The following is a 19913-nucleotide window of genomic DNA, read 5'->3' as shown; positions in this document are numbered from 1 at the left end:
GTGTCAGTGCCAGTGCCGGCACCGGCATGCTCAGTGCCTGTGTTGGTGTCAGGGTCGGTACCGCCGGTATTACTGGTGCCAGCGATGCCCCTGGCGGCCCTGTCAGAACTGGGAATGGTACTGTGTGTGGTACGGAGTATGGCACCACTCTCGGTGTAGTGGCCGGTGCCGAGGACTGTCCCGGGACCCAGGGGGCAGAGTGCTAGTGTCTGCAGGCAGTGGTGGCACCGGGAACTGGGGAGGTACCCCAGACATGGGCGGAACCATTAAGTTAGGCCCCCAAGACACCGTCAAGGTGGCCAGAACTGGGGCGGTGGAGTGTCACCGGTTCGGTACCAGGAGAGGCAGCGGTTCCTGCGCAGTCATTGCTATCAGGTCCCGAGCCACATCAAAAGTCTCTGGGGTCAATGGTCTCAGTTCCTGGAGCAGTCCTTCAGCTTCTCCCCTCAAGGAGAGTGAGAATGACCCGGCTCCTTGTGCGGCTCCCTAGGAGTCCTTGCTGCTAAGTGCCCCTCCTTTGGGCGCACTTTTTGACCCCTCTTTTCTGGGGACCTGCCTCTGGCATCCTTCTGCCTCTTCGGCACCAGGGAGTGTGATCAGTGCCGAGAAGCCTTTGACTTGTGGTTGGCCGGAGCTGCAGCACCCTCTGGTGCTGAGGAAGGGGTGCTCCACACCAACTGAGGCCTCTCTGGTGCTGGCTGCTGCAGGGAAGACTCCATGAGGATCCTCTTCAGTGTCTCTCTCTCTCTCCGAGTTCTGGGCTTGAATCCCTGACAGATTTTATACATCTTAGTAGAGTATGTTTCCCCCAGGCACCTTAGGCAGGAGTCATGGGGATTGCCAACGGGCATGGGCTTAAGACAGGATGCGCACTGCTTAAAGCTGTGGGACCCTGGCATCCCCTCCCCAGCCGCGGAGAGGCATGAGAGATAATAGCGCCTCTTATCACTAACACTTAACAACTATTACACTACAACTAAAGAAACTATCAGAACAATAACTAATTACAACAAGCTAGGGTAGACTAATTGTTTAGAGCGCTCCAGCTACCGTCACTGGTGGTAAGAAGGAACTGAGGGGGTGAGGGGCCAGCAGGGGTATATATGCACCGATATGTCAGCACCACCCCAGGAGGCTCCCTATACTGGCCCTACGGATACTGTTAGGGGAAAAAGCTCCAGAACACCGTACACACGGTGTGCACACACCTAACTATAATGGACATGAGCAAGCACTCTAAGAAGTGTAACCATGGTGAAACTTGGTATTATACCAGATACCAGGGCAGTCATTGGACAGAATACAGTACTATATTTGCTGTGAAGTTCCAGTTAAACTCTGACACTAAAGGAATGCCATTATATTATATTCCATTATATAAAGGAATGCCATTATATTCCAGTACAACACAGAGGATACAAATGGCATTGGCAGCAGTGCATTTTCTTAGGCTTTCCACACCAAATGGAACAATGTTACTGAATCAAATGGATGTTACTGAAACCATACAACTCTTAGGGCCTACACTCCTGCCTCCTTGTGTTTCACTGGCTTTCCACACAGTGCAGCAGGGGTAGCTGCTGAGATCATTAGTAGAATGATGATCAAGAGGATCGGTAGGTGCGAAAGAAAAAATTCTCTTTTTTCAAAGAGCATTTATCCTAACATGTGCCTGTTTCAGTTGGGTCTATCTAGCCTATAACAACATGAAGCAGCTGCATGATGCTGGTTGAAACTGGACAACCTGAGTACTATACTTCTTCAAAATAGTATCTCATAGGGTATCCCAAGGACATAAAAGTTGTATATAACTGTTCACAAATGAAATACCACCAAGGAAACTCAGACACTTTATTTCCCTATAAATAGCACTTCAAACTTACCTTTCTCCCTGAATAATAAACTGTTCTGTTATTATATGGACTTAAAAGTGCAAAGATGATGGTATTAAAAAATGTTTTTTTGATGGACCCAAGTCAAACTTATATAGTGATTTAACCAAAACTTCTGAATCATTGCAACAAGATAGCCCATTTTTGTGTGCTGTCTGGTCACAAAGTAGTGGATTCTGCCTTGAAACCACGGTATTCACGTGGCAGAAGATTACAGTGATGTAGACTCAACAAAGTGTCTCTTATCCTAAAGCTCCTATATATTCCTGTTCTGGTATAAAGGAATTGCCAATATTTCCCTACACCTCACCAGTGTCCCTCTGCCATTTCATCCCTGTTTGCTGTTGTCAGCGGGCTAATCCAGGATCACAGAAACAACAAAAGCTACTTTCATAGCTGTGCCTGGGTTTCACTGAGCCCTCCTTAGCTTTGGATTTAGTCCAGTGGCTACAGGTATTGGAATATTGTGCTTGCTGCAAGTAAATAAAGGGGTATTGTCATTTTCAACTCCATCTTCTTTAATTTTTGAAATGCAAATGCCTAAAGACCAATGGTATACCAATTTAAATCCCCGCTTCATTTGCAATTGCGATGTGTCTAATTTGCATCCCTTTTATGGAAAAGGGATGCAGTCTAGACACAGCCATTGAGTCTAGCCTTTGCCAGGGTACCTGGGAAAACAGACCTTGCAAAGAGCCGTCATCTCTTAGGCTATGCCTACACTACAAGGCTTTTGTGCAAAAAACAACAAACCAGTAAATCAACAGGAGAGAGGGCTTTTGCTGGTGGAGTTATTCCTCTCTCCACAAGGAATAACTCATTTTTGTGCTATAGCTCTTACGGACACTCCACAGGGGGTTCTTGCACAAAAAGAACATATCAGAAAAAGCACAGGTGCTCTGATGGCCATTCTGTTAATATCAATCACAGCTTTCTTGCTCAAGAGCTTCCATGCAGTGTGGACGCTCTCTTGTGCAAAAGCAGATTGCTTCTGTGATGCGCTTTTAAGGCGTGGATGTGCTTTTGTGCAAGACGTTTTTGCAGAAGTTCTCTTCTGCAAAAAGTTTCTTGCACAAAAACCCTGCAGTGTAGACAAAGCCTTACAGAAATAACTCCACGGCAGTAGCTGTATATGGGGAGGTTACCCATGCTCCCATGGGTATTGCACCAAAGCTGAGGAAAGAAAGTTCAGCCATGACACACACACTCTTTTTTTGCTTTAATCCACTCTGCTAACAAGAAATATTGTGGGGAACAGGATGCATAATTTGCATATTTCTTCTGCCAGGCCACATCAAGACTCAACTCACCCAGATGCAGCGGGGATCTGAAACTTTCCAGTGTATGCCAAACCCTAAATATCATTTATCTATTAGTATATTGCAACTATGTTTAAATCAAGGCACGAGATAGGCACAGCAGATCATGCAAACACAACACATTAACATATACAAATGAACTGGTAATGTAACTAGATACATGGTGCAATTCAACCCTATCTTGTCATGCTTGGTGGCATCCCTGATAATGGAGTGAATAATGTGCTCTTGATGGGGAGTCCCACAAAAGCTCTCACTAGGTTAAAATGGGCCAATTAACTTTAAAGGCTGCACCTTGAAAGAGAATCAGGCTTGATTTATGAGCACCAATTAAAGATGAAGCCCAGCTGGATAGGAGCAGTCTGAGCTTGCATGATGCTTGGCAGACCAGGTGCCTGTTCATGCCAGTGCCCTTATGCCTCAACTGAACCTTGACAAATGTGTAACTGGAAACCAATTGGGCCCACCTGTGTGTTAACATTGTTAAAATAGCTGCTAGGGTTATTAAAATGGGTTTAGAAATTATGAATAACTTTCTGCTGGCTGCATGAATTAATCTCACTCATAATATCTGTATCCCATAAAGCACTAATTATGTGTTTGCACTGAGACTATGGAGTCAAGAGGAAAGCATTACCAAGCGTCAAATACAAGTTTAATATTGGAGAGGTTATATCTTGCCAAAACCAAAACTATAGACACCAAACCTTTGTGGAAAATAAGAGGATATTTGTTGGTTGCCCCCCACACCCACCCATGAACAGGAGAAATGCACAAGGACTCGTCCCATCAGCTTGAGGTCTGGTGGAAGAGAATAAAATCCCTCTCAAAAAGAAACTAGGTCCCTATATTGCTTGGACTTTGGGAGGAGTTAGCTTAGAGGGCATATAAAGCATGTCCAGAGCTGTCCCATCCATAGAATGGTTCCCCACACTTTAGGAGACTACAGTTACTCTCTGAGCATAGAAAGGTGGGCAGGAGCCCAGTTGGGAGCCAAAGTCATAGAATCATAGAATACTAGGACTGGAAGGGACCTTGAGAGGTCATCAAGTCCAGTCCCCTGCCCTCATGGCAGGACCAAATACTGTCTAGACCATCCTTGATAGACATGTATCTAACCTACTCTTAAATATCTCCAGAGATGGGGGGGTCCACAATCTCCCTGGGCAATGTATTCCAGTGTTTGACCACCCTGACAGTTAGGAACTTTTTCCTAATGTCCAATCTAAACCTCCCTTGCTGCAGTTTAAGCCCATTGCTTCTTATTCTATCCCCAGAGGCCAAGATGAACATGTTTTCTCCCTCCTCCTTATGATACCCTTTTAGATATCTGAAAACTGCTATCATGTTCCCCCTCAATCTTCTCTTTTCTAAACTAGACAAACCCAATTCCCTTAGCCTTCCCTCATAGGTCATGTTCTCCAGACCTTTAATCATTCTCGTTGCTCTCCTCTGGACCCTCTCCAATTTCTCCACATCTTTCTTGAAATGCGGTGCCCAGAACTGGACACAATACTCCAACTGAGGCCTAACCAGCGCAGAATAGAGTGGAAGAATGACTTCTCGTGTCTTGTTCACAGCACACCTGTTAATATATCCCAGAATCATGTTTGCTTTCTTTGCAACAGCATCACACTCCTGACTCATATTTAACTTGTGGTCCACTATAACCCCTAGATCCCTTTCTGCCGTACTCCTTCCCAGACCGTCACTTCCCATTCTGTATGTGTGAAACTGATTGTTCCTTCCTAAGTGGAGCACTTTGCATTTGTCTTTATTAAACTTCATCCTGTTTACCTCAGACCATTTCTCCAGGTCATTTTGAATTTTGACCCTATCCTCCAGATTAGTCGCAACCCCTCCCAGCTTGGTATCATCTGCCAACTTAATAAGCGTACTTTCTATGCCAATATCTAAATCATTGATGAAGATATTGAACAGAGCCAGTCCCAAAACAGACGCCTGCAGAACTCCACTTGTTATATCTTTCAAGCAGGATTGTGAACCATTAATAACTACTCTCTGAGTACGGTTATCCAGCCAGTTACGCATCCACCTTATAGTAGCCCCATCTAAGTTGTATTTACCTAGTCCTGGGATCCTGTTTCTGATGGAAAGGATTTAGTCAGAGGTGCTGTGAGGGAAAAGCCCATGGGACATGATTTAAAAACTAAGGAAAGAGCAGTGAGGATTGAGACAGTGTAGACCTTTGCTGATGATGATAGGAACCCTGGGCTAGAACTTGGAATATGGTAGGCTACTGACAACATGACACAGGTTGGGAATTACAGTAGACTATTTGGCTATGTCTATGATACCAGGTTATTTATAAATAAAATATTTCAAAATAACAACTCCTGAAATAGCTATTTTGAAATAAGCTTATTCCTTTTCACAAGCAGGAGTTATTATTTTGAAATAACAAGCACATAATAGGCTTGATAGTGTGGACACTCGCCTTGTTATTTCAGAATAAGGGGAGTCATTTCAAAATAACTCCCTAGTGTAGACATGCCCATAGAGATAACAACTGGGCAGAATGGCCAGTGGAACTTGGCTACACCAGGAGGGGAAAATTGTATAGTGATGTGGCTGGAAGACTTGGTCAAAAAGAAAGAGCACTCGGGGGGGGGGGGGGGGGGGGGAAGAGAGAGAGAGAGAGAGAGACTCTGAGTCCAGAGAGATTGGGCAACCAAAGGAGAAGGCACCAGAGCAGAGTGGGAGCTAATCCCTAAATGTAGCCATAAGGAGGCACCATAGAAATGAGTGTACCCTATTAAATGCTCAATAGCATGAGTAATCCCCTTTAAGACAACTGAAATACACACCATATTTAGTATTTGGAGAATCGAGCTCTTAAACTTTAAACCTCTTGGTCTTTATATTTGTCTTTGTATAGTGTTGGGCACCACCACAGCAGAACAAGTAAAAAAAATGCAGAGCAGAGACCTGGCTTTCAGTCTTGTCTATAAAGCATAGGCAACATATCATAATTTCAATCCTATTCACTGCTTTATGATCCAAAATTATGCAATTGTTAATCAGAGAATTATTGTTATGTATTTATTTATGTTTTCTCTATTGGTTTTTTTAAAATCAAAGCACTACCAATGTTTTACACTCAATTTTTTAGAAAATTATTGTCATTTTGAATATAGAGTTATTTTCTATAGTATCTTCTATTTTTATTTCTGGCTCAGGGCTTAGTTTTCATTTCTTCTGCTTTTTTGTTTTTCAGAGCTTAATAGACAAATAACATATATGATAACAAAATAATTCCTGAATAATGCAAACTCTCAGTAGCAGTACCTCTTAATCTATTTTAATATTGAATTTGCATGTTTGAAAGAAGCTTCAAAATCATAATACCCACGAGAGAAGGCCTGGAGTCATTATTGTGAAATAATCATAGATGATTACTGACATCAAAGGACTCTCTATGCCTCATGATATTATAAGGGTGTAATTACCTCAGTTTACAAAACTTACATATGAATTACATGCGAAATCGATCAGGGCAAAACTGTTATATTGTAAATAATCTCATTACTTTTAAAATATGCCAGAATGTCACTAGATGTCCTTATAAATAATATTAAAGGCATCTGATTCATATCCATTCTTAACTTCATTGACTGAAAGGAAGGAGCCTGGGCTAACAAAGAATATTATTATATATTACTTTATTAATGTAAACATAACATCATCACTTATTTTTACCAAATATGGAGAAATTTCAAGAAACAGAGCAAAGCAAATGACATTTATCTAACAAATAATCACAACAAAAACCCGTCTCTCTTCTGAGGTGAAACTGTGTTGGGCATTGATTTCTCACTGATGATAAAAGCAACCTCTGTGCATCATCAATATAAGTGAGCTACCCTGGACAGTTCAATATTTTACTACAATTTCAAATACCACTTATATAGAGAACTTGAAATTGGACTGCTCGAGAAGATTAAGAAGATAAATACACTTAATAGTTCTATTTGCCTATATCGGGATGAATGTCTTAGAGCAGAAAAGTAATTTATTTGATAAGGAAGAAAGTTCTGTCAGTTTTGTGCATTGGACTTTAGTGTATCTCTTGCTGCATATTCAATATTGCAAACTGGGAATCCTCAAATGAACTCTGTATGATCAAGGAGTTTGCTAAAACAATTGAATAAATAGAGCTGACCATTACATGCCTCCACATCCTTACTGGAAAAGTTCAGACACACTTATCTCAGTAAATCATCACTGAACCCCTACCAACACAATACTGTATAAACATAAAATAGTCATCTCTAGCAAAATAGCTTCTCTGTATTCAAATCCAAACCATATCTAGAAATTGCTAAAATGTCTAATTGTTCATTCATTGGTCATTTCATACATTAAAAAGTTCAATTATGTAGCGTTCCTTTAGTAAATACACTCAGATCCATTACAAGCCACTGTGTCTCAACAATTCTGAAAACAAAGAAAACCCCAGTGGCAGGCCCACTGATGGAGGAAGGGAAGAAAGAGGGAACAAAGCGTACAGCTTTTCCAGAGCCTGAAAATTTAAAAGGAACTGGGGCTCCTTGCCATCAAGACTATGGCAGCAGCAGTGGCTAGTCAGAGGCACTTCCCCCCTCCCCCCATCTTCCCCTTTTCTGGCAAAGATTGTCAGCAGTCCTGCCCCAGTGTCACACTATTCTCTAACTAAAACTGAATGTGATACACTGTATGTTTTGGACAGGTACTGTTAATTGTCAGTTAGTAGGTGAGTTTTAAGGCTAGTTTTTGGCTTATTGCCTTGCATGGCTTTTATTTAAATTAGTTGTCTCTCAAACTGTCTTACTCCACCTCACTCTTCACTCATTCCTTCCTTGTCAACCCATTGAGATCACATTTATCCCTTTGATGTGCAATGGCTGACGAATCAGTGATAGAATAAACTAAAGTCATCTTTTGACTGCAGCTGGAACACAGTTTTTTGGGGGACATTTAACTGTGTGAGAATAAGGTGCCATGGGCTGTGCTATGGGCAAGGAACGTCTCAGAATTCTATTTGTACTGCCCACATGCCAGAGAGCTCAATCAAAGGCCCTATACATTTAATCTGTGTAGATCACCAACCCCAACACTGAGGGTGTGGTTTTCAAACTGCTAGAAAACATGGAACTACAAAGGAGGAGAGTTTGAGAGGGCGAGGAGAGCCCCCTGCTGGCTGAATGAACAAAGAGAGAGTACCAATCTTGGGGTGAGTGATTTTGTTCGTTTGTCCATCAGTTTCTTACTCTTTCAGCTTATTTAAAGTGACAGGGTCAGTCAGATGAGGTTTTGTGTTTGGAGACTGATAGACTCTTTGTTCCCTGAATTGCCCTTCATCATCTTGATCAGCCTCTGTTAGCACTGCAATACCCTAGACATAGCACTGACCTGAAAGAGAAGACTGAAAAAACCCAGAAGCTAGCCAACTGTAATTCAGAGACACTGAGACCACTGACAAGGGAGAGTGAAGTCTGCTCTACAGCTTTAGCTGAGAGGCAGTTGGTTTTTAGTATATGCAGTAGAGGCACATGGCTTTAGTCCCTAAGGTTACATTCAATCCCTCCTGCCAATGACCAGTGTCCAGCAGCTTTAAAAGCAGAGGCTTGTCTGGGATGAATTGTTAGAAGGTCTCAGAAGCTCAGGATGCACTTCCATAGCCAAGGGAAGTATGTAATCCAGAGGCACTAAGACCACCGACACAGGAGAGCAAAGTCTGCTCTACTGCCTTATCTGAGAGCCAACTGGCTTTTAGCTCTTGCAGAAGAGGCACATGGTTTTAGCCACTAAGATCAGAGGCTCAATGCCTCCTGCTAAAAATCAGGGTCTGTCAGCCTTACACAACCAATTAGAGCTAATGAATGGAAGTTTGAAGGGGAATCCTAATACAGTTGCTATGTTTAGGAAAGACCACATCATCAGCACCAGCACTGCTCCTCTGTCCTTCACTTGCACCTGTATCCACACAGAGAATCTGACCATGAGAGCCTCTATCCAGATCCTGGTGCAGATTTCCAGAGACTATAGCCTGCATTTCACACACTCATAATCCAGGCTGAGGAGACCACCCAGTGTCAAAGGTGTCTGACAATGAAAATAAAAATACATTAGAAGAAAGAGGAAGGCCAAAGACAAAGTAGATGTTGCTCAAGGATGGGAGGAAATAACAGAAAATGTGGAGATGACACAAATACTACATGCTTTTTTGTTTCAGTTTTCACAAAAAAGCTTAATAGCATTTGGATTGTAATACAGTGAATGACAGTGAAAATGAGGTAGGACCAGAGGCTAAAATAGGGAAATGAGCAAGTTAAAAATTACTTGAGTTAGATGTCTTCAAGTCACCAAGCCTGAAGAAATACATCTTACACTACTAAAGAAGCTGCCAGAAGATTAGGGATGGGAGCGTGTATCCAAGTACACAGTTAACCAATGAGCCTGGCTTCTCAGTTAACCCTCATGCTTACATACACCCTACTCCACTGCCTCTGTATCACTTAAGGAGATCTGTATTTGTAGAGCAAATTGTAGTGCAAAGGGGCCTTAAATGGATGAAAATATTTAATCCCACTCTAAGGTGTTTCTACATAGCCAAAAGGCCTTAGGTATGTCTACACTTGCTCCCTAGTTCGAGCTAGGGATGCAAATGTAGCTGACCGAAATTGCTAATGAAGCGGGGATTCAAATATCCCTTGCTTCATTAGCATAATCTCGCCCATACGTTATTCCGCTTCTGACAGAGCCAGGGAACTCCGCAACCCCGGACTGCTGGCCCCACACGAGACGGGAGGTCCGGCCACGCCACCAGCTCACGGGGCTGCAGCCGGCGGCTGGGACAGGACCACGCACGGGGGAGGTGCAGCCCTAGATGTGCCACCGGGAGCCACAGCCGGTGGGGGAGGGCCCCCCACTTGGACGCCGGCGCATGCACACAAGCGGCGGGAAAGGGAGCTGACCGGGAGACCGTGCCACGGCTAGATGCCGACGCAGACACCCTGGAGGCCGGTGCCGAAGTTAGCCAGGGGAGGCTGCTGAGCACCTACGCAGCCGACCCGGCAACCCCAGGTATCGGGGGGGGAGAAAGAGGCCCGCTGAGGGCATAAGAGGGTGGGGCAGTGATGTGGGCGACGACGCAGTTCAGGGGAGGGGTGTCCCTGAGGGCGCCAGACTTAAATGGAGCCTTGCCCTGACCGAAGGCAGGGCTCTGCCCGGAGAGTGTCTAGGACCGCGAGCAGGGAACCCTGAGGGGAGGGGGTCCAAATGAAGCGCAGACGCGGTGTGATGCGATAGCCTAAGAACCCAAAGAGGTGGGTAGGAAGAAGCCCAGGGCAGGTCTAAGGCCTGTGAGTCAGCAAGTTTCAGGCGGTGTCCTTGCTGGCTATGGGAGGTGGAGAGATGGTGATCTCCTCATCCCCAGGATCCTGGGCTGGGACCCGGAGGTGAGGGCGGGCTCGGGTCACCATACCCCCACATGGGGGAGCGAAGGCGTTGTGGCGCTAGGCTTGGCATAGAGAGCTCGGGGAAACAGGGAAGCAGGAGCAATAAAAGGAGTTAAACCCAGAATGAGCAGGGGTGTGATAGACTGACACAAGGCCAGCAGGAGGGACCCCCTCACACTGCTCAACAGCTGATTCAAACCAGGAAGTGCGCTCCGGGACGCAGCAGTTTGAATCAAATCCCTTGGTTCGAACTAACATTACTCCTCATTTTTTCAGTGTCAGAGTCACTGAACATAGCCCACATAGAAACAAAACATAGCACCACAGCATCAAACATAGCACCATCTACCTCAAATATTGTCTTTGATCAATTAAATAAAGGAGTTCGTCTTTTCAATTAATTTTATGATGAATTGGCATCACACAGTCAAATAAATGGACATCTCGAATACATTTGCAAGCATACTAACCCCAATATGAACCACAAGACATGGAACATGGAAGTTTTATTTTAACAAACACAAAGTGCTTTTAAAAGGAAGGCTTTGGATTTCCAGCTGTGCTTTTTAGTAAATTTGTATTCCACTAACTGATACATACTTTTTCAACCTATGAGGAGTAGGCTCTGCACTCAAATATTTGGATGAGATATTTAGCTTAATGTCATCTAGTGAAAGATTCCTACTGAGCACAGGAAAATGTTTTTCACAAAAATAAAAGGACAAGCTGTTCCATATTCCCAATAGGCTTTGCAATGGGCACAAGCATAGTGTTACTGAATTCAGTGCTGAAAGCACCATACAACAGCTGTTTTAAATACCATGTGTTCATCTTCAAAGATTATCCAGGCATTTTGGTATGGGGAGAAATGGCTGCAGCAAAACAAAATGCTTGGGACTATATTTAATCAAATGACAAATATATGTCAAAGTAAACTTGATCAAAGACTAACTTTTGGTTTTATTTTATATTAGGGAATTCTCATTCTCTCAATATTGTATGTGTTCTAGTAAAGTCATCATACACTGAAAGAATCATACCTGAAAAGGCTTAGAACTTGTGATGTTGAGTGTTTGTCTTATCCATCTGTTACCTTGATTTCCAAACTTCCACCACAGCAGATGACCCTTTGAGTTGCTCAAAATCCTCTGGAAGATTGACAGCCTATAAATGTGTTTTCCAAACATATGATAATGAAAGTGGAAAATGCAGCTTTTATTGCCATGAGTGAAAGTGGCATTGAAGATCGGACTCAGCAAAACTGCTCTATTTTGGAACACCTGTGGTTCTGAGGATTCTATGTAGAGATAGTGTCCCTTGACTGTGCCCAAAGTGTGATCCTTTATTGGTCCTGTGTCAAATGTGGAAGTTGGGCCCTGGTTTATGGTCCAGTCGAAGTCATCATCTGTGTCCTGACTCCAGTTGCATAGCCCATTTTCAAAGTTACACTGTAGCTCAGGATCTGAAATATGCAAATGTAGACCTTGTCAAATGAAAGCAATATGCTACATCAAACAAAGTGATCTGTGAGAATTTCCTTTTTCTTCTACGAACATTAATGTCAATGTGATTAAATATATTTAAATCAGTCTGAACACAGTGGTGGGCAATAAATGGCCCATGGGCTGGATGCAGTTTGCAAGGGCTATCCCTGGCGGGCCACCAGCTCTCTATTTACCTGCAAGTATGGTGGCTCACAACTCTTGTTGGTCGTGGATCACTGTTCCTGGCCAATTGGAGATGTGGGAAGCAGCGCAGATCAGGACACTGCTTCCCACAGCTCCCATTGGCTGGGAATAGAGATCCATGATCAATGGATCTAACTGCAGGCATACCTGAAGGCTCACAGATAAATAAAGTGCTGGCAGCCCTTTATAGGGGCTAACCCATATATATATATATACACACACACATACATTCAAATTCTAGCCCTAAATAAAACACTAGAAAAACACTGCAGGAAAGTGGTTCTCAACCTTTCCTGATTACTGTACCCCTCTAAAGAGAATCTGAAGCCTGAGTCCTGCCACCTGTAGAGTAAGACCAAGCCCTTCTGCATGGGGCTGAAGCATGAAACTTAGCTTCATGAAGTTCCCTGTGGCATGGGGGCCAGGAATTGCCCTGCTTAGCATCCCTTAAAACTAGCTCTGCATTTGTGACTTTGTCCTAGATCTCCACCCTTGGTTTCATGACTCCCAGTGTGAGATACACTGATCTATATGAGTTGACATTCCCTCTTGAAGACCTGTGAGTAACCCCAGGGTTATACATACCCCAAGTGGAGAACCACCTATGATATAAATCTTGGACAGGAAGGAAGACTGGAATAAATGTTCTAAAAGTTACATTTTTTCTTTAGGAAAAAGACTTAAAATCAGGTTTCACACTCTTACTATCCCTCAGTACTCAAACTAATCAGATATAGGATGAGAAGCCAACATTTGGATCCTGATTCAGATTACTTTTAGGCTAGGATACAAGTTTGGTTGCAATGGTGCCAAAGTGTCCTAAACTTTTCTTGCAAGATTTCAGCTTCAAATGACAAATCCCCTTACTGCAAATATTCAGGACTCTGTTTATTATTTATTTAAAATATTTTTACCCCTCCCCTCTATCTGAAATATTTGAGGTGGCTTATACAATTTTTTAAAACACAATGCAAATACAGTATATATATAAATTTGAAATACGAGACCCCAGAAGGACATAAAATCTGCTAAAAGCATCTCAAGAGGAAGAACACACACATACAGACTCAAACACCAATAAAATAGTTATTTATTTAAATTAAATGTATTTATTTGCCATTGTAAATGTTACATTATACTATTTTACTTGTTCAACTCCTTACCCAGGGAAGTGGGAGGAAGAAAAAATAAAAATAAAAGCAAAAATCAGTGAAAGTGGGAGAGAGGAGAATAGCCTGACACAGAATCTATGGAAACAGAATCCTCCTCATCAATTGAGCATAGTGGTACACTCAATTGAGAACAGTTCACACTACTTTTGTCCAACACTAATCAACTTTATTAAAAGAAAACTGAAGTAACTAATTCTAATAACCAAGAAAGCTTAACACCACCTTTTAAAGGCTTCTCCACCTGGCCTCTATTTTGCATGCACACCAATGTACAGCCTGGCTTCCAACTGTGTGCCTACTTCTTAGCTTCTCTCCCCCTTTGTGGCTATTTCACCATCAACATGAAACCTCTTCCTCATGACTTGTGTACCAAAGTAAACTTTCTCCAGAATGAGTGTAGGAGTTTAGGTGCTTTACATAGTCTTCTGAGTTTTATACAACAAGACAGCACAAGTAAATCAAAGTAACAATCAGGATTTATATAATCAGATACTAAGCAAATTTAATTTTGCCTAATTTTTACATAAAGGTATATGTTAGCAAAAACATTGATGAATTACAATTTTTCCATTAGATTAAGACGTAATCTATTTATTTTAAAATTAACAGAAGTATTCCATTAAATTTGCACCTTTTCACCTGTGTACAGTACTAAATGCAACTGGAGAAAAATATGCTACTTGATTTAAGAGAGCAGGAAGCTCAGAATGAAGAAGACACAGAGTGAGAATATGCCACAGAAAAGATAAGCTTAATTCGATGCCTCTTCATTTCTAAATTATCTGGCCTGACTAACTTGAACTGGAGGTTGCAGGATCACAAATTGATCATGTAGTGTATGAGATAAAGCAGACTCTCCATAAGATATCACTTGAAGTAAAAATGGCAATTTGAAAAAATTAAACCACTGGAAAGTTGAAACCATTACAAATCTCCCTCTATGCAAAGAGTTCACTCCTGCTAATATAACTCACAGTAATGTGTAGAATTTTGTCACCTCAGGATATGATAATGAATTTGGTATTGATTAATTTTGCTATATGTTACTGCTCTTCTTGTCTTAAAATTCATGAGTGCACACATGGATGGAAAGAGATTAGCAGCAGAGTTCTGAAATACTGAAAAGTAAATGTCATGAATGTGAATATACAGCAGCTTTTTTTGTTTTATGTGTTTTTCTTTGGGAGGGGGATAGTTAATCTCACTGTCACTACCATGAACTATTATCTCCATAATATGAAGAATTGAGAGATATTATTCTCCATAAATATTCAAACATAAAATAATTCAAATATAGGCAGACCTTCACCATACTTCATCAATTTAAGAAAGATCACACAAACAAAAAACCTACCATGCACATATTGTAATACCACCCTAAGAATTATATTCTGAACAAGTAGTGCTTTTATATTTTATAGAAAATACAGAATTATGGCCATATTTCTAATGACGAAGATTGGTCTGTGTGTATTCATTTTCATGTTTTACAAGAGCTAACCTCTGGGGCTCATCATGTGTGCATGGCACCAGTCAATCATTTTAAGGTTGTATTTCAACAACAGAGCAATTCAATCCTAGTTTAAGCAGTGCAACTTCCAGGGCTGAAATGGACAAGGAACATAATCAAAAGTACTTACTGCAATTTTCTTCATCGGATCCATCCCCACAATCATCCACAAGGTCACACACCAATAAACTGTTGATACAAGCCTTTGTGTGCCTGCACCAGAAATGACCAAGACCTTCACAGCTGACTGCTGGAGATGGAAGAGCACAGTTCTTGAATGTTATGTCATCAATTGCTGTGACACCATCATAAAATCCAAGGCTGATTTTATACAGTGATAACTGGAAGGGCCATCGGAGGCGGCCAAGCTGAATGGAAGCCTTTAACCACTGATTGCCTTGATTATAGTATATCCGCCAGAGGACAGTAGGGTCCTTAAGTCCATCAACATGTAATTGCATCTCTGCTGCTCCAACTGACTGTCCATAATTGTAATACCTAAAAAAGCAGCGGAAAAGTCAAAAGGTGCAAACATTGAGGATGAATCATGTTAAATATGCTGGGCCAGTATCAGCTGTGTTATAATTCCACTACATTTAATTGAATTACCCCTGGAATTAAGTCAGCCCACAGAACCTACAACAAGTACAGCAGCAATTCATACCTTTCTGTATCTGATCTCATTATCATACCACAGACATACTAGCTCATCTGCTTTGGCAGAGTTGGCTGACATATGAATCATGGACATTGCTACAGAAGTTAAGACTATGATATAGGAAGCATGCTTAATTAAAGTTAGAATCTACAACTATATACCTAAAATTCTCCTTTATAATATGCTATGAAAACAACACAAAGGCAAAATATTGATTGTATGAATGTAATTAAATGGACACATTTAAAGTTCCATTAAAAGAAAGCAAAACATATAGGCTGTGTCTACACTGCACCCCTTTTCCGGAAAAGGGATGCAGATGAGACAAGTCGGAATTGCAAATGCGGCGGGGATTTAAATTTTCCCCGCTGCATTTGCATGAACATGGCTGCCGCTTTTTTCCGGCTTGGGGCTTTGCCGGAAAAAAGCGCCTGTCTAGACAGGGATCTTTCGGAAAATAAAGCCTTTTCCAAAAGGTCCCTTATTCCTGATTTTAAAAAGAATAAGGGACCTTTCGGAAAAGGCTTTATTTTCCAAAAGATCCCTGTCTAGAATGGTGCTTTTTTCCGGCAAAGCCCCGAGCTGGAAAAAAGCGGCAGCCATGTTTATGCAAATGCAGCGGGGAAAATTTAAATCCCCGCTGCATTTGCAATTCCAACTTGTCGCATCTGCATCCCTTTTCTGGAAAAGGGGTGCAGTGTAGACACAGCCATAATGAGTGCAAGAACATGTCTTCCCTTCATCCTAATTAATGACACTTTCCACTTCATCTAATCATCTCAATGCACAGAAATTATGTGACTGACCCAAAAGCCAAAGGCAGAACTGGGAATAAGACCCAGAACTTTTAATATCTAGTCCCATATGCTAAACAGACAACCCTCCAATTGACAATATCGTAATTATTTGATAAGAAGATGAGGTAATTTCCACTGAACTCATTGTTTAGAAAAACAATTCTGAATTTTATCAGTAAACAAAATTTCAGCAATGACAAACCGATACATTGAAAAATAAGCACCACCTTGAACTTCCACATGAAATCTTGGATTAACTCTCCCCATCATCCTGCATTTAACTTTTTTCCCCTACTAAGTCATATGATAAAGCCCGATCTTCTGAGATTTACAGCTTAGTTTTGTATCACACAGCTGCCTTGATGAGCCACTAGCTTTTTGTGTGGTTAGCTATTCCAAGTAGAATCCCCTTCACATTATGAGATTAACTCATCCGCTGTAGAAATCTTTTATTGGAATCATCATGGCATTTCTGCGTATTACTTTAGGAAAAACATTTTAAAAGATTATGTCTAAAAGATCAAAAACTAAAATGGTCCTGTGTTTCAGGTGTGTTTTTCCAAATGCTTTGGCTTATTGTTGCTTAGTGGTTACAACAAATCCTATGTGACCAAAGAGTAAAAGAAAGCAATAAATTTTGCCAAGAGAGATGTGCGCTACTGGAAATTCTAACCTCAATTTCAGTCCAACAGAAGCAATGTCAGATGTTCCATAAATTCAAAATAAAACTTAATTCATACCAGAAAGACACTGTGCAACCTGATGCAGCTTGACTGAACTTTGGGCTTCGTATTTGAGCAACCTGTGAAATGTTGCTGCTGTTTCTCAGAACAAACATAAAATGACCTATTGGGAAAAAACAAACAAGAACTTTTCATACACAGAGCCATTGTAATACAGAAGACTGCAGCAGAAGTTACTGCTCTTGATTTAATGACAGGAAGTTTTGTGTATGTGTATCTGCATATCAAAGACCTGTTTATGTCTCACCTTGGGATTTGTTATAGGTGTGATCCTGTTCTGGGGCTTGTTTCTGAAAATCAGATGGAAGAACATTTCTGGAACTTCTTACCCAGTCAAATGCATCTGCACTAACAGTCTCAAACCAGCCACAGCTGTCTGTTTCAAAGTCACATTTAGCAGCTGAAATATTGAAAGAGAGATTTAATCTTGTGTCTCCGAACATCACCACCAACTAATCAGACTGTGGAAAAACTTTCCAAAATATAAGGGAAAGAACAAGACTCTTAAAACAAAATTTTTCAACAGTACATCAAGCCAGAATCCAGGAAAAAGACAGGTAGGTTACAGGACTGGATGTTAGGTGAATTACAGTAGCACAATGTTTATCAAACTGTGGTCCGCGGAGCCCTGGGGCTCCGCGAGATGTCTTCAGGGGTTTCGCGCGGTTGACAAACTGGAAACATCGATAGGTACAACACATACAATCAGTGGACAGCTAGGGCTCCGCATAAGTACAACACATACAATTAGTGGACCGCTGGGGTGCCGCATAAGTACAACACATACAATCAGTAGACTGCTGGGGCTCCGCATAAATTTTTACGCATGTAAAGGGATCCGGAGCCCAAAAAGTTTGAGAACCACTGTAGTAGCATATAGAAGCCTCAGCAAAGATCAGGTCTTCAGTGGGCTTGGCACTATATGCATGTGTATGCACATTTGTACAATTTGTAGTCTAGGAGAGGCAAAAACTAGGAGGAAAGTAGCATTATCTTCTTTTTACTGAAGGTGACCTGAGGCACTAAGATTAAATGATTTGCTCAAGATCACAAAGGAAATCTATGGCAGAAACAGGATTTGAACCCAGATCTTGCAAATCCCACTCAATACCTCAATTACAAGTAAGATCTACCTTAGCATTATTAAGTATGATAAGAGATCATCAAATTGGTAAAGTAGGACCTTTGATGAATAGACCTTATGCCAAGCCTAGTTAAGTTTGATAGTACTTTCTACTTCATTCCTTGCTAAGATATAAGGATTAATTTAGAGAAAGAGTAAAAAATAAGACAATATAATACTAAATGAAGTATATCTGGAAATTCAAGCAAGTTGAAAGATGACAATGGGGAAATGAGTATTATAAAGGTAAATAACTGAAATCTTGACAAGTATGTATGGCGTGCACACCCACACAAATACAAAACAACATTCTTCTAAGTATACTTATTCAAATAATTATTCTACATTTCATGAAATGTTATTTTATTCTACAATAAATATATACTTTTTATAAAAGACGGTTTAAAAGAGAATTGTTTGAGTAACTGTATTATACAGAGATGTTTTTATTCATATACAATTAATTAAATAAAACTGTGGACACCCATAGTAACCTAGACATCACACACAGAGAATATCACATTTACATTATAGTCTTTCTGACCATAAAACTCAATTGCACTTAATCATAATACAGAAGTTAATGTACAGTTCAGACTTAAATTTTTCCAAGTTCCTTGGAAAAAGTGCTCTTGAATTATTGTTTATTGCCATAAATTATGGACATTAAAATGCTGAATCCTGAAAATTAAGGTTACAGAAAACTTCAGGTATGCTAAATATATTAACCTTGTGTTATTTCTTTTTCTTGAACTGTTTTATGTGACCCATCATTTTCATGTTTTCTGTATCATTTTTATTTTTAATGCCAAAAGAGAGATGGCATATATGACAAAGGAGAGAATGATTTAAGAAAATCATTATGAAAAGTGACAAGATTACAAATTTTGAAAATCTACAAGGAATCAGGGTTTAGTAGATTTGACTGAAGGTGTATTGAAGGAACATAATTAGAGAGGAAGCAACAAATAGGCTAAGGAAAACAATTTCTGCTTTAGTTTCTCCTCCCCAAGGTCTGCAGAAAAAAATATGAGACTATGTTCTATATTCCAAAGGGGCAGCAGCAAAGACAAACTTTTGACACAGGTGCTTACACAATAGAGATAAATAAAGACACTAAAACAGCTAAATCTCCAAGCCCAGATGGTTCACATGCAAGACTAAAGGGATGGAATACATAAAAAGATGCAGTAGACCATGCATTCCATTTAGGCATGGATGAACATACTTGGACAGAATGAGAACAGACTCAAACCTTCAACTAAATCTCAAACCAGACTTTTAAAGGTCCAAAAAAGTTTGGTTATCTGAAGTTCTGATTTAAGTAAAGAAAACAAAGGTGAGACTGACGCCTATCAGACTGATCACTATTGTCTCTTTATTTATGTGGTCTGTATCTATCTAATTTTTTTTGCATACTTGGGTTGTAAACTCCTTGAACAGTGGAGATGACTGCCTTCACAGACCCCTGGGTAAGGCAGGCAGCCACAGAGCATGGCACCCTCTTCCCATCCCCTCATACTGCCTGGTGTGGCATTCTGACAGCCATTT

The 19913-nt window shown here is 41.1% G+C and overlaps 1 protein-coding gene across 1 annotated transcript in view; it reads right to left on the bottom strand.

Moving 5' to 3' along the window:
- Positions 1–19913, bottom strand: part of MALRD1 (MAM and LDL receptor class A domain containing 1) — a 439697-nt gene that overhangs the window by 330672 nt on the left and 89112 nt on the right. Inside the window, exons 15-18 of the mRNA XM_075922485.1 lie at positions 17487–17639; positions 17237–17342; positions 15172–15539; positions 11712–12133 (exon numbers count right to left, since the gene is read on the bottom strand). Coding sequence (XP_075778600.1) covers positions 11712–12133; positions 15172–15539; positions 17237–17342; positions 17487–17639 — 1049 coding nt within the window. The remainder of the gene's footprint in view (positions 1–11711; positions 12134–15171; positions 15540–17236; positions 17343–17486; positions 17640–19913) is intronic.

Source organism: Pelodiscus sinensis, chromosome 2, assembly GCF_049634645.1.
Source record: "Pelodiscus sinensis isolate JC-2024 chromosome 2, ASM4963464v1, whole genome shotgun sequence".
NCBI lineage: Eukaryota > Metazoa > Chordata > Testudines > Trionychidae > Pelodiscus > Pelodiscus sinensis.
This window is presented reverse-complemented; position numbering and strand designations above follow the sequence as displayed.